Source organism: Geospiza fortis, unplaced genomic scaffold (assembly GCF_000277835.1).
Source record: "Geospiza fortis unplaced genomic scaffold, GeoFor_1.0 scaffold333, whole genome shotgun sequence".
NCBI classification, from domain to species: domain Eukaryota; kingdom Metazoa; phylum Chordata; class Aves; order Passeriformes; family Thraupidae; genus Geospiza; species Geospiza fortis.
Window position 1 is genome coordinate 5,229,470 of NW_005054347.1, and position 15,286 is coordinate 5,244,755.

General features: G+C 42.9%; 1 protein-coding gene across 1 annotated transcript in view; it reads left to right on the forward strand.

Moving 5' to 3' along the window:
• Positions 1–11,611, forward strand: part of LOC102033946 (cytosolic carboxypeptidase 6-like) — a 127,253-nt gene extending 115,642 nt beyond the window's left edge. Inside the window, exons 6-7 of the mRNA XM_031058676.1 lie at positions 8,674–8,888; positions 11,590–11,611. Of these exons, the coding sequence (XP_030914536.1) occupies positions 8,674–8,888; positions 11,590–11,611 (237 nt within the window). The remainder of the gene's footprint in view (positions 1–8,673; positions 8,889–11,589) is intronic.
• Positions 11,612–15,286: the final 3,675 nt, after the last annotated feature.

The window sequence follows — 15,286 nt, forward strand, 5'->3', positions numbered from 1 at the left end:
GCTCTGGCAGTAGCATCCTGTCCCACCTCAGGAAGGTTGTGATCCCCTGATTTAGGCCTGCAAGTGAGGAGAACGCTTTGCCATGGAGAAAAACACTTTTTCTGCAAACTATTCAAAGCAACTGGGTGCATGACGGCTGTATTTTCCTTTTTGCTTCTCATTGTCCTAGTTTTCTGTCATTTGTATAAATGATTATGAAAGCACTCCCAGGAGACCACGCTCACACTCATAAAAGTATTGTAAAGAGAAGCATTGCAGGCTATTGCTAGAGGCTATTTTATTGTATATTTTGAGGAAATGTCTCGTTTTCTACTGACAAATGGAGAAAGTGAGAACTCCAGAGACTTGAGTTATTTTCTAAACAGTGTGATTATTCTGTAGAGCTTAGCCTAGGAAATGCCACCATTGGCATCTTTGGAGGGGAGGAGGTGCTCTGAGAAGTAGAGGCTGCTGTTAGTAAAAAATACAGGGGGAAAAGCAGGCCTTTCCTTCATTATTAACCTGACACATTTTCAGATCCCCTATTTGTGTGCATCACTGGTCACAGCTTGGGTGGGCTCATAAAAGGAAGAGAAGTTCCAGCCTGACTCTGGGTAATGGGTGACAGGATAATATTTGAGTAGGTGACATTGTCACTTGTGGTTAAGTGAGCTTGAGGTGATGGGGAGATGCAGACTCACTAAAGGAAGAGCTGAGAGGACCTGAGGAAGGATTTTTTGGGATATACACTCTGGGTGTGTGTGTGTTCAGGATGGCAGATCCAGCAACAAGGAACTCTGAGGTTGCTTTGAGGATGGGATGGAATCTGCCTCCTCCTCTTGTTCCTTCCAGGTAGGCTGTGATGGGCTTCCCAGCTCTGTAGAGAAACCCTTTTCTGGCTCTGTAAAGGTCTCAGGCCATCTCCACCCTGCAGGTGTTGTTTAAGGAGCTGCCCCTCAGGAGAGCTGCTGGTTTGATTTGGATTCCAGTCGTGTTAGCTGCTGTGCTAAAGCCAGCAAACTCAAAAAACAGCTTCAGAGCTGTAGCACTGGGGGAGGTGGGAGCTGGGAGTACAACCAGTTTAGGGGCACGTGGGGAAGGATTCTGGGGAATGGGAAGTGCAGGCCAAACCCCTGCACTGCTGCTGGTTCAAGGTGCAGAGCACAGATATTAATGAGCAGTAAAAAGTGCAGCTATTGTACTTCTCACAGGTGAACAGCTGAAACCCTGAAGCGTGAGAGCCAGTTTCTTTCTAGCTGCAGAATTTCTTAAAAAAAAAAAAGAAGTAATTTGGTACTTTTGGTCTTGAGGCACAAACTGAGAGCTTATAAAGCTCCCTCCTTCCAACCCCTCTCCTAATGACCATGCAAATATGTGTTTTTATCAGGAAACTTAAGCAGGCATGACTGAAGGACACTTGGGAGGGGGAAAGATCTGGTATTCCTGCACTGCACATTAGAGGGATAATGAAGCCCCTCAGGGAGCAGATGTGTGTGTGGTGACAATGTACCTTTAAACTGTTATTTCTCTGAGGAGAATTGCACTTTAAAGCCTGAGAATGTGGTGCTAGGCAGGTTGTGTTCATGGTACTCCTACAACAGTGATGCTACCTCTAAAAAAGGGGGATTGCTTTCCACTGAGCAGGAGGAAGTAGGAAAAAAGAAACAGGGAGGAGAATTATTAAAAATCTTTTAGGACTTGAGGCTGTTTGGTCTTCAAGTTTCAGTTTTAGGTATTCTCACATTCTTGGTGCAGGTCAATCTATTCCAGGTCTCCTCTGCATGCCCTTCCCCAGACTTCTGCAAATCAAACTCTAGATCAGAGAATATTCCACAGCTAAACCCAAACTTTTCTGCCCATCTCAGTGTTTCCTACCAGGCACAGAAGTTATGGAAATGCTGTCAACTGCAGAGCCCCCTGTGAGAGTGAGTGAGCCCCAGGAATTATCAGTCCAATGTGCCTGTTCCTAAGGGACCTGGAAAAGCTTCAAACAATGGAATTCCTCTTTGAAATGATCCTGAACTTTTCTAAAACTCCTCTTCCCAGATTTCAGTAGTCACAGTTGGTTTTGAGATGAAATGAATTTTCTTCCTGTGCATCAGAAACACAGCTAAGCTGCAAGGTGAGATGAATTGTGGAGTAATTTTGAGCTCTGTTCCCATTCCATCACACCTCTACTCCCAGAATCCTTCCTCTTTGCCTGCTCCCTCCTTCAGATCAGCTGTCTGCTTTGGGGATTGATGCTGACTGTAGCTTGTTAAATAAATTGGAAGAAGCCTGCCTGGTAGCAGCCTCCCAAATGCCACGATTTCCAAGTCTCCAGACTCAGCTGGCATGGAGTTGATGATAGCCTATCACAAAAACCACCAAAACAAATACCCAAAAAACCCCAAACCACACCAACACATCTACTTTCCAGTCTATAATAGAGTTAAGTTGGCTTTTGAAGTGAGGAGTTTGCTCAGTGCTTCCAGAGAAGTAAGAAGGTTAAGTTTTGCTTGTAGGACAGCTTGGCAGGGTCAGAGCAGTGACAGCTGGACACACCATGGCAGGAATCAGCTCTGTCTGTGGCAAAGATTCCAAGGCCAGTGCATTTCTGTGCCCTTTCTCAAACTTCTGCAGACTTCAATAAAGCATTCTAGAAAATGAGAGTGAGTGAGTTATAGCTGATGCTGTAAAACTGCTCTCTGAGATGGATTTGACACTGCCTGGGCTCCAGTCCATTTTCCAATGGCACGTCTATTCTTCCTTCATGACAAGTGTGCCATTCCTTTCTTTCTAGAGCACTAACTTTTTGTTATCACTTTTTAATTTTTGCCACATCTGGCACTGAGTTGAGGGCTCATAGAGGTCAGACCTACTTTGGAAAAACGCCTTTCTCTTCATCTGTAGCAGCAGCATCAGCAGCCAGCTCTGGTGATGCTGTAACTGAGTCCTGGTTAGCCATTGCTGGTGGTGATCACTGAAGAACAGGAAAGAACTCGTATGCATAATCCCAGTGTACCCCAGTAGGTAAAGTGTTTATTTCTTATCTGTAGAATGAGCAAAATGTGGGCGGTTTTACTGGGTTTGGAGTGAGGGGTTTTAGAAGCAGTTAGGCTCAGTTGTGAAACACAGCTATGGAAATGGCATAGGCTGACCCAGCATATTTTTAATTGCATGTTGCAATATGAAACTATTCTCTAATTATGAATCCTCTTGGTGGTTTTGTCTCTGCTTTTCTCCAGGAAAGATTCCTAACATAATTTTATGATTTTTGAGCATGCAGTTGTACATGCTGCATCCTTTTGTAGAACACTTCTTGGACCTACATTGTCTATATATATCAGAAACTTTAGGGAAGATCTCTTTATTCTGAGTTTCATGCAGGCACTTTGTTTGTGAGGAGAAGTGATCATCTGGGAATCATTCATGTGCATGCTAGAGCTCAGATTTTTGAAGATATATGCAGTTTGCTACTTCCTTCCACAGGCACATCCATAATCAGTTGTGCTGCAGGAGATGTGAACAGCTGGTAAAAATCTCTCTCTTGAATTTCAGGAACCTCCCTGGACCTTGCTATGCCAGAATTTCATCTTCTGCATCCTGTCAAAGCCTGTGACCAGATTTCTGCCTGGTTGGCATTTTTCTGGATGTTTTTTACTTTTTTTTCTTTTCTTGCTGGGTTGGGGAAACACCCTAGGATTGGTCAGAAATGATGTGCAGTCCATACCCCGGATCCCATGTTAGGAGCCTGGCAATGTCTGACTTACACTGTGGTCATACCTTGCTCCTTTTTTCTTAATGTGTTGAGCAATTTCAGAAGGTGACAAAGATTCATTCCAGAAAAGTTCTGGATGAGAAGGTCCCTTTGTCCTGCCATGATTGAAAGGGAGAATGAAGCTCCCATCCATCACTGGCTGGACACAGCCTGTTTCACATTTCATTCCTTTTCGTTATCCCTTCTTCCACTCCAGATTGAATCCAGTTTTACTGGTGTTTGCCTCCAATTTCTCCTTTTGTGCAGCCTGAGGTTCTCAGGTGCTGAAGCAAGCCCAGTCCCCTCTGAGGCCTCACTGGGGAGGAGGCCCTGCCAGCCAATGCTCCCACCATGCAGGACCACAGAATCCAAGCCCATCAGGGCTGCAAAGGGTACACGGGGCAAATTCAGTCTCAGATGTATGAGAAATGTCCCTCTTTGCCTTTTGGAGCCACTCTGGTGACTGCCAGAGGCACGCAGAGGCCATCAGCACACTTGTGAACGGGACTGCCCAGTGCGTTCATTCCGGTCGCTGTTAGTGGGAAGGTGGAGCAGCGCTGAGGAGCCCAGAGCATCCCTCAGCCCTGGGGGAGCTGCCCAGGCTCTGCAGCTCACAAACTGCCTCCCAGGGGGCTGCATTCACTGAGGAGACACACTGTGGGCCACCAGCCTTACTGGACCACTGAGTGTCCTTACAGGGATTCTGGCACTTCAACAGGTCTGAACAAGGGCCAGGATTCTTTTCTGCTTTGAAACCACTCCAAAAAGAATTTACATGCTTTTTTTTCTTTCTTTCTTTCTTATTTCCTTCCGCACATCTTAGTCTGCTGCAATGCCTGAAAGGTCCAGTTGGTTCACAAATGTCTCTGTACTATCTGGCTGCTCCCTGCCATTCCCAGTAGGGAAACTGGCCACACAGTTTGGCACTCAGCACAGCATGGGGAGGAGGAATGAAGTCTGGTAGGGAGGCCTGGGGAAGCTGCCACTAATGCCTGATGCGTAGAGAGAGAGTCAGCACACCTTGAGGCTCCCAAATGTGTTTGAAATCTGTTTTTCCTGGTGAGTTTCTTTCCACCAGAAAATAAGGGAATCCTTCACCCTTCCTTCTCTGCTCTTTTAACACGGGATTTCTTGGCAGCTTCTAGTTCTGTGGATAGTTATTTGTTCACTGAATTTCCTCACACCAGCTGGGAAGCAAAGTCCTTCTGTGAGCTTTAATGTATCTGTGTGTTTTAATAATGCATTACTGTTGATTTTATACAAATACCACTATTTAAGAACTTCAAAGTCTTTGGTGTTCCCCCCACCCTGCAGACTGTGCTTCTCACTGCTGCTGTTGTTAACACTCCCATGCGTTTCAGCCTTGGAGAAATAAATATTTGTTTAGCTGTTCTCCTGCTGTGCCTGCTCAGTGCATTTGTTTAATGATGACTTCAGTTTGGCTTTGCAAAGGGGTTTAGGGAAATAGATTCTCCCAGAAAAGCAAGAGACTCATTTGCAGACAACTTTCCCTGTGTTTGTGCCCTCCTCTTGCCACCCCCACCCCTTTTTTCCCCAGATTAGGGTTTGATTAAATAAATGTGCATGGGCAAAACTTCAAGATCAGCTGTGGTGAGGAATCAAAGTTTTGCCGGTTGTTGGTTTGGCTTTATTTTCCCCACTCCCTTTATCTTGAGCTAAAACAGTGAGTAGAAGGTCAGACTCAGCAAGTACCTGCTGTTCTTTCTTGTCATTACCTAAATTTTCTTTTATCTGTAGTTTTCTTTTTCCCCTATAAAATATCAAATCATATTTTGGCTTATAACACTTGCTCTAGAGCCAGGCCCAAGCTGCTGTTTCCAAACATGTATTTGTCATGTTCTACCCCAACCTTCTTGAGTCAAATGAGAGATTATATCTTTTACTCAAGACACCAAGTAGGCCTATGCCATCCGTTTGTTTTTGGTTTTTTTTTTCCAAAATGAGGACAATTATAACCTTGAAAATCTACATTTGGTTACCTAAATGAAGGGTCAGTTTTTATTCCTGGCAATTCAGTATCACTTGGCAAAGAAATAACAGAGGATTTTATTAATGCCTTTGCTATTTCAAGTAATTTTGTACAGCTGAAACTGAAATTCTTCTTTTAAACAAACACTCACAAACAGAAAAAAATAAAGGAACACAGCCCCTCGCCCGCCCAAAGTAAAACCCAAAGCCCCAAGCTCTGTGAAATAGCATTATAAAAATTCAAACTCTGAAAAGTTCTTAATCTTGGTGGATTTTTTGTTTGTTTGTTTCTTACCATTTATGTAACTGTCTTAATAATGTTTAAACTACTTATGCTTCACATTTGAAATACAACAAATATAATTTTGCCAATAACTAGATTCAACTTCTGCTAGATAGCAAAAACCACTTCAGTGAAGTAACACATCAGACTCTCTCTTCATATATTTCCAGCTGACAAGGTTTTAGCTTATTGCTGATATTTTTTATTATGCTTTAATGCATGACCTGGCACTTGTGTGGCTGAGTTTCATCTGACTACAATCACTCTGGCCCTCAAAGTCATCCCACTGCTTTTTTATTTGTATGATATTCAGAACCTCCTCCATAATGATGATTCATTCCACAGTGTGTCATCAGCAAATTTTGTTGGCATGCTCCTCCTTTACCGTGCCAAGAACTGTGATGAAAATATTATGTAAGATTCATCTCAAGAATCATCTATTAGGAATTCTACTCATAACTTTCTTTTAGCCTGATTAAGATAATGGGAAATAGGAGAAGGATTTCATGTGCAAACTGTATCCCAAAACCACCAACTGTACTCAGCAGATATTTGTACAATTTGTTTTCAACATAGTTGATGAGATTCCATAATCTTCTCAAATGTTCCATATCAGTAACTGAGTCTCCTACTCACTGAAGTACTTCTATCCCTAATGTCTTCCCTGAGTCACCTCCTCCCACATCCTCCTTGTTTTTCCTGTGCCAGATACATCCTCAGAATTAGCTTAGTTCCTTTGTGAGTGATGCTTCTGCACACAAAGCCCAATATCCTGTCCTGAGCCATTTGTTTTCCTGTTCCTTTGTTTCCATCAGCAGCTGATGCTCTCATGCATTAAAAGTTCCACTGCAGGCATTTGTTTGAACGTGAAGCACCTTCCACTGAAGTTGGTGCTCACTTGGCTCAGGAAGCAACCATCTGAGCATGATCATTTTCCCCTGTTTCTGTAATTTAACTGAGGCCAAATCTTCCCTCTGTCTCAGAATCTCAGTAGCCTTTTGAAGGTTTATTTTGCAGGGAGCCAGAGAACATTCCCTCTTGTAGACCTCTTTAAGTATTTTATCCCACATATCAAATTAACAGATAATTTTCCCAGCATTCCTTATGAATGCTTTACTCCCTCTCCCACAGGTATTCAGAACATCCTCCAGGCTTCTGCTATGTAATTTGGCAGAAATTGTATGATATCTACATAGGAGAATGCATTCTGTGTACAAATTACCACAAAGTTAAGTATTATGTTACCAAAAAGACAAGTTGCATTTGGAAACAACTATATATAATGCTAATAAGAAACCCAATTCCATTTTATTCTAATTAAACTGGAAAACCTTCCTTTTTACAACATGAGAGAGATTTAAGACATTCAGAGTGTTAATAAACCCACAGGTATTTCTACTTTTTATATCTCCTGCTATACAGTATTTATCAAGAATTGTTGCTCATTTCAGTATTAACCTGATTTTCTCAGTCTAGAGAAGTTCAGTATTTTGAACCATTGCATCCTATTTCTTAAATACAAAGGAAATTTTATTTTCCCCAGTTTTGGTAAGAGATGGATTTCATAAATATTCACATTGTGTTGGCTAGAAAAGGTAGCAGCCCTAAGGCTCCATAGGAGGACACTGGACAGCTCAAAGAATTCACCATGGTCACAATGACGGAACATTGAGCTGTGTTAAGGGTCCTTTGTGTTTCACTGGCAACATAAAATTCTTACAGCAGGAGATGTAATGACCTTTTATACAAGAGATCCAAGTTGGATCGTTTTTTTTGTGGTTGTCACTAGCTTGTGCTGAGCCCAGATTGGCTCAGTCTAATGGTTATGAGGTTTCTGAATAGAGTCTGAAAATCAAAATGAAATCAGAATCCATTTTTCTGTCTAGTTGGTAGGAACAAGCTCTGAGACTTCAGTCAACCTGAAGATGAGCTGCCCTTTAGTCTCCAGATGTCATGCCTTCAAAGGAGAGCTAAAACTCATTTATGGAAATGCTTGGAGTCCTCCCCTCCACCCCTCAAATGAATAGTCATAAAGCTGTAGGGTTCTTAAAGCCAGATCTTCAGTAATAGCACAAAATACTGCCTTTTATACTGTGCTGCCAGTGCTGTAGAATAGTGAGGTAGATTTTTCCACCCAGAGAGCAACACCCCCTTAACATTTAAGTTAGTGAAGTGGAAATTTCTGTGACCTAATTTAAGAACCAGTCAAATGTCTTCGGTGAGAAAGTTTCACCAAAACATAAATGCCACTGTATTTCTGCTTTGATTAAGAGTCCAGGTGAAGGGGTGGGGGGAACGGTGATGATACAGGGGGATGCAGTGGAGACAAAGGAATCCAATATCCAGGTAATGGTGCAGCTTAACTCCTGAGCAAGGGGGATCTGGAAGGCTCACTTTCAACTCCTGCACGTGACAGCCTTGCTTTGTGCTATCTGAGAGGAAAGAGGAAAAGCTGATATTAACGGTAAGCCCAGATGAATTTTGTGAAAGGCTGCCAGGCATCATTTATAGCCTGTGTGCCAGAATTGAGCTTCCCCTCCAGGCCATGATCAAAACCTAGAGCAGTCTATACAGTGCAAATGAGGTCTGGCAGTGTGAGTGAGGCTGCTCTGTGCTCTCAGAGACTCCTTCCCTTGCTGCACTCCTGAGCTCTCCTGGTGTCCCTGTGTTCTTGCTCCTGCAGTCCAGCACGTCGTTCAACAGGGACGCTGTGAAAGCTGGGACAGGCCGGCGCTTCCTTGGGGGGCTCCTAAATGACACATCCTACTGCTACACTCTGGAGGTCTCCTTCTACAGCTACATCCTGGCTGCAGCTGCTCCTGCTGTGCCCTACACCGAGGAAGCCTGTATCCTTTTGAAATCCATCCTCTTGCAGCACACGTGGACCGGGCACTTAAGGTAAATACTTCTGTCTCCATAAGAGTTTGCTGAGATAGAAGCACACACAAGTGGAAATGTGAGTCTGCTCCTGATGCTTTAATTTCCCTCATATTGATTCTCCATACTGTGGAAATTCAAGAAGAGAAAGACATTAGATCAAATAAGCCATTTCCCTCTTGTAGGAGATTGTCTCACACACTTGTTATAGGAGCTAGTCCTGGAGAGCCTGTGATCCATTCCCTTCCACAGCCTTCCATTTCTTTCTTCATTTCTCTCCTTATTCCCTCATTAGCCCTGTGTTTGTGTTATTGTTTTAATAGCAAGTTGAGAGTGCATCTTTGGTACTGAGTAAAATATCTTCTCTGCCTTTGAACTGCAGCCAAAAGGATCCATTAGGTTCTGCAGCTGCCTCGAGGACAAATCTTCAATGCCAGTTGACAAAGAAATAGAAGTCAAATTGTGAAAACAAAACCATCAAAGTTGTTGGCCTTTTTGAGTGCTCAAATAGAAGCGGTGTCTCGTTCCTCAAAAAACACATATCCATCTGGCTATCTCAATGTATCAGCAATTTGTAGAATTGTTCTGACTGGTCTTATGATCTGCTTTTATGTTTTTCTTTTTCTTTTTGTCACCATGCTCAATCAAACAGCCAGTGCCCATACTTCAGCGCTGCATGTGTTATTTCATTTTGTCATTCTATCATGGCAGCTTTTGAAATTTTCACAGGTTTAGAAACACTGAAGAGGGAGAGAGATTAGCTGTGATTGCCTATTTACCTCTCCACTGCATTTTGGAAGTTGGGGATAGCAAGGGAGAAATTTTCATATGAGATATAATTCTTCGCCATCCATGTATATGGGCTCTCAGTGTGGGAATAAGAGCAAGAAACAGGGAGCAGGGAAAGGAATTGTTTGTCATTTGGGCTTTTCTGGTTTGACTTCTCCACTGAAAGTGAAATTTGGGGGAAGGAGGGAGATGAATATATTAAAAGTGATTTACCAGGCTTGAGCATTTGGAATAGAAGATCTTTTTTGCCCAGTAAAGTTAACTGAAGGAAAAGCTCTTTGCAACATGCACAAATGCAGTATATCTTGCCACTGTGGAAGAAAATGTTGTTACTCTTAGGTTTAGGTATTTATTTCCTTAAGTTGGTATTTTGGTGTTTCAAGAACCTGTGCCTTAGTTTTACCTTTAATTTTCTTCCTCACTTTCTGCTCACGCTGACAACTACTTATTTCTCTTCCTTATTTATCAAGAACAGTTTTTCCAGTGAGGAATGGAAAGAGCCCCTATACACATGAGATCATGATTCCCTTGGATGTGTTTTCCTTCATGACTGGTAGATCAGACTGGCTTAGTTTCCTTTTCTGTAAAGATTTCTGGTCTGTGCTTCACATGGCAGAAGTTTCACCTGTGGGGTCCAACATGTCCATTTGCCTTGCCTGCTGCAGGCAGAGGTGCTCTATTCCCTGTTCCATTCCCTGTTCATTCCATCAGCAGCTGGGTCACAGAAAACAGGCTCCAGAGCAGACAACCTTCTCGGAGCTGGCACACGGAAAGCTCAAGCAGCAGCTTGGTTTCTGCAGTTAGGGTTTCACCCAGCTGAGTGGAAAAGCAGGAGAAGCAGGTTTTGGTTGGCCTGGCAGACAACAAGCAGAGGAGGCTCTTTGCCCGTGGAGTATGCTCCACTGACATTTTGCCCTGGAAAGTTTTATTATTTCCTTTTCGATGTAGGAATTCTATCCAGAGAACCGCCTGTGAGGTCTTTTCCTCACGTGTGCAGTTTTCTAGTTAGTGGAAGCAATGGAGCTGCTTGGAATAGGCTGCAGACTGGTCTGATCCAGTACAGGAGTAGCAACTGGATTTATGCGCATCCTGTCCTGGCAGGGGAGGAAGTTTCACATCACTGAAGTGCCTATGAGTGAAAGTAAAACAATTGCAGAACATTCCAATTTAGCCTGGAACAGGCTATTTGCAAGTCAGTGATTAATTAATGCTCGGATTTTTTAATGGACCTGAACCAAAGACACAGGCAGTCAGCTCATATTGGCCTCCAAGGACAGGGCTGCTTCTATTAACTATCTACTTACATGCAGGCAGCAACTCAAGCAAATAAAGGAAGAAAATACAGTGAGCCCAAGAACTGAATTGATAGTGCAAGTATTCTGGAAATCTGCCTTTAAAGATGTATTTCTTAGAGCTTTGTTCATCCCATGTGATGTTATATGGTTGGGTGGGTCTTTTGTCCTTTCCCTTCCCTTTTTCCCTTTTTCCTTCTCCCTTTTTCCCTTTCCCTTTCCTTTCCATGGAAACAGGATCTGGGAGGCTAGGATTGTTCAAAGCTTCTACTGTTGGATTAAGGAGTGCAGACTGAAATTCAGCCTCAAATTCAGGTCATCCATGACCATGAAAAGAGACTACAAAGTGGATCACACATCCAGAACTAGCCATACTGGCTCCTTTTAGAGAATAAAACCAATTAGGATCTCCATATTCTGAAAAATATTAATTTAGCCTGATGTTGTTCCTGTTGACAGGTAGAAAAACTGAACAAACTCTGAATAGACTTGTGCTTGCTCTGGTGACAAGTAATGATACCTGTCAGCTTCTTTTCTTTACAGCATTTGTGGCAAATAAGATCACAGTACTGCTCCCTTTCATGTCATTATATAAGTGGATTAGGTTTGTTGGTGGGGTTTTATCTCTTTGTGTTCTCCAGGTTTTACACGCTAACTCTGTGATCCATACAAACCTCCATGTGACAGTAATAGATATATTTTAACATTGGGTGAGATTATCCATTTTGTTCAGATTTGTCAGACTGACTGAAATATACTTTGTAATTTTTGAGATAAGTGGATACCTTACATGCATGAAAATGGAAGACAGACTTTCAGTCTAAGTGTTTGAATTTTTACCATTAGTGTGGACAGTAACTTTTTTCAGTAAGATAAGAAAAAAAAGAGTGGGAAGGAATCATTAGTAGTGGAAATCAGTTTCGAATTCCTCCAGTTACAACATTTAGAATGTTCTAAATGAATTGGTTCAGAATTTAGGGGATGACACCTGGAATGACCTAAAAACAAATTGTCTACTGAGGCTGCACTGTTTAAATGAAATCCAGGAGGGAAGGGTCTTCCCTCAGCCTGTGCAGGGTTTTTATGTTAGGGGCAGATATGGTGGGATAACATCATGCAAAGTGTTGAGTTTCTGGCCTTTTCTAACCCAGAGAATTAACGTGATTGCATCAATGCCTCAGGCTTTGATTGGCATGGTATCACTAATGGCTGCTGCTGGAGCTCCTCTTGTGTTTTCACCCAGCAAACAAAGCACTTAGACATTCCTGCAGAGCTGTGTCTGCCTGCTAGGTCTGTGTCTAACAGATACATACCTGGAGTGTGAGAAACATTAGGGATATGTTCTGTAAGCTCTGCAGAAAACCCCACGATAACACGTGCTGCAGATAACAGTGAATGGACTCTGTTTCAAAGGCATAATAAGAGGATTGTAGGCTTGTCTGTTACTCTCCTGGAAGTGGACAGAGAAACGTTTAAAACCCTTCTCACACATTCACACATTTGGTGGTAACTGATTAAAAAAGGCAGCACAACAACAGTTAGCTCAGCACCAGGTGAAGGAGCTTTAAAATGAGCTGATATGCTTCCATTAAATTCCATGTTTTACTAGGCATTTACAGGGCTTATGACATGAGGCTTGTAAACTGCTCTGTAGCACTCACCAGCAGCAGCTGAGCTGCTGAGCAGTCTCGATTCTCAGCAGCCTCAGAGCTGGGCAGGGAACAAGGGATAAAGGGGGGGAGGCAGGAGGAATGCCCAGCACACCCAGAGCTGGTGCTCTCCAGTATCCCACTACAGCTGTGAAGAGCAGCCATGGCAGCCTGACCTGAGAGCAGCCAGCCAAGGACTCTCACATCAACACCTCTAAAATCTATTTGGTTCAATTTTTAGAGTGTTTGAACTGGATGCTTGTTGCAAAGGAGGCAGCCCATAACAGAGAATAAAAGGATTTTACTCTTCCACAGCCCAGCCATGAGGCAGGAAGGCAGAAATGATGGAGACCTGGCAGGAACTGGTATGACCATAACTGCAGGGGAGAATCATTGAGATGGGTGGGCATCACAATTGTCAGCATGTCCATGGCTTTTTTGTATATTTTTATCTTAATTACAAGCTTTCTCCAAGTAGAGAAGGACCCCATCCAAAGGTGCACTGCTGAACTCTCTCTTGTTTGTGGGCATAAAGATGTATTTATGTGGCTACAGCCACAGAATGAAGGCTTGGATTGACTAGAATCTCTTCAAACACCTAACAGGAGCTCGCATCCTGGGCTCTCGACACAGAGATCACTGAGTTCATTCTTATTCTTAACTTCAAGCAAAATATCTGCCTGCTGCTTGACTGGGAACTTGAGAAGTTAAATTCCCGGAGGAAACAGTCATTTGTTATATTCAGATTCCTTTTAAAGAGTACTTGGATCTCAGTAAATGCCTATCCTGGGGAAAAGGAATCTGTATGCAAACTACAATTCCAGTAAAAGCATCTACAACTTTTAGAGCTTCATGTACCTGCCAGTCCCCTAGGGCAAACGCACTTGGTTATTTTGGGCTTTTTTACATTTCTTTTTTTGGCAACTGCCTGTCCTGATCCTCCTATCTCTGTTAGTGATATCCTTAAGAGAAGATCCTTATGAGACAGATTATGGCCCTTGCAGGTTCATTCCCAGCCAGTAAAGGCAACATTACTAGCAAAAGCCAATGAGGTATGAAAAGTTCTGCTGATAAAGCTGAGGGAGCTCTGCAGAGGTTATCCAGCGTGGCTTAGGTTTGAACTTCAGCTAGAGGTTCTTGCCAAGATGATTTCAAAGTAAATCAGGCACGTATTCAGGGAGAGGCATCCAGAGGTCTCCTTCTTCTGCTGAGGCCCTAGAAGCAGGCTCCTTTCTGCGTGTTGCAAAACGTGGCATTAATCCTAATCCTGCAGATTTTTCTGAGTGACCTCCTTGCACATCTTGTTTGTTTCTTAGTACCATGTTTAGGGCTGGTTTGGAGGAGAGGAAACAAAATCCTCTTTTCAGCTCCCCAGTCTGTGTGAAAGTGTCAAGGTTTACAGCCACAATTTCAAATGCTCTTAATATTACTGGAAGCATAGAGTTAAATTATAGAGTTGTAAAGTTACTTTATAGTGATAATGCTGTCAAGCATCAATATCTCTGCCCCAGGGCACCATGGAAACTCAGTTAATGATATAAGAAGCTGATATTTTTCAGGGTTGCAGCTGTTGGCTCATACCCAGAAGGAATCTGTGTGTTTGTTCATATTGGGTATATACAGCGGGACCTGCTCAAAGAAAATTAAGAAACAGTGAAAATCTGTTTAATGAAGTGCAGTGGAATGAAAGTACAAGGCAGTACATGGTGCTGCAGTATGCACGCCTCACTCTCTCGAAGGGCTCAATGGAGTGGACAATGCTGCACAAAAACACTTCTCTTCTGTAGGGGAGAGTTTATGTTTATGCAGATTTGTTTATCTGGTTGCCTGTAGCACTGGCTGTGTCAATCTGTCTGGGAGTGTCAGTAGAGAAATGGAAATTTAGGGTAGCGACTACAGTCAATTTAGGAATATGCATAATTTTTGTAATGGATTTCTTAGGATCTGTACCTCAAAGTGCTTTGATAGCCTCAGATGAAAGATGCTATAAAAGTGGGAAGTGTATTATAAGGGTGCTTTTTTATTTTAAAGAAGGATTTTTTTCTTCTTAAATGTGGAATATCAGTTTTGGAAGACATCTTCAAAATGATTCCGTTTAACCATGTGATTCCAGTTACCTTTTCTTTCCTCTTGTGTATGCATATTTCTTTCCCAGGGATACCAAGGTGCAGGGGAGAGAACAGATGGTGATTGTGGGATGAGAATGTAAGCAGGATGCATATTCAGACTTACAGAAATGCCCTCAAGTCAGTTTCAGACATGAATACAGGAGTTTGCCTTCTCTGAAGAGCAGGAAGACTTGAGTAGCTCTGAGCCTGGACTAGGGAATTTGGACAGGTTGACTTGAGAACCACCAATATTTACAACTGAATTCAGCAAGTGGGACCTTGTGAACACCTGAGCATCTTGGAGACCTGTGTGCAAATACCACCCCTGCATCCCAGCAGATGTCCTCAACTCAGAGCTGCCTCAGGATGTGCTCCTCAGCCCAGGTAGGGCTGTATCCAGTGGCATGGGAAGACTGATCCTCATAAGCCCAGCTTTAAAAATGGTCTCATCTAATGCAGCCTTTGGGGTCCCTGCTGAGACACTGAGTGCTGCTGGTGCCAAGCTGTCATTGAGGCTTTGCTGACTGAAAGCCTCCTTGGTGCTTTCCACTCAAGCTCTCAATGATTCTTGGTCTGCAAGC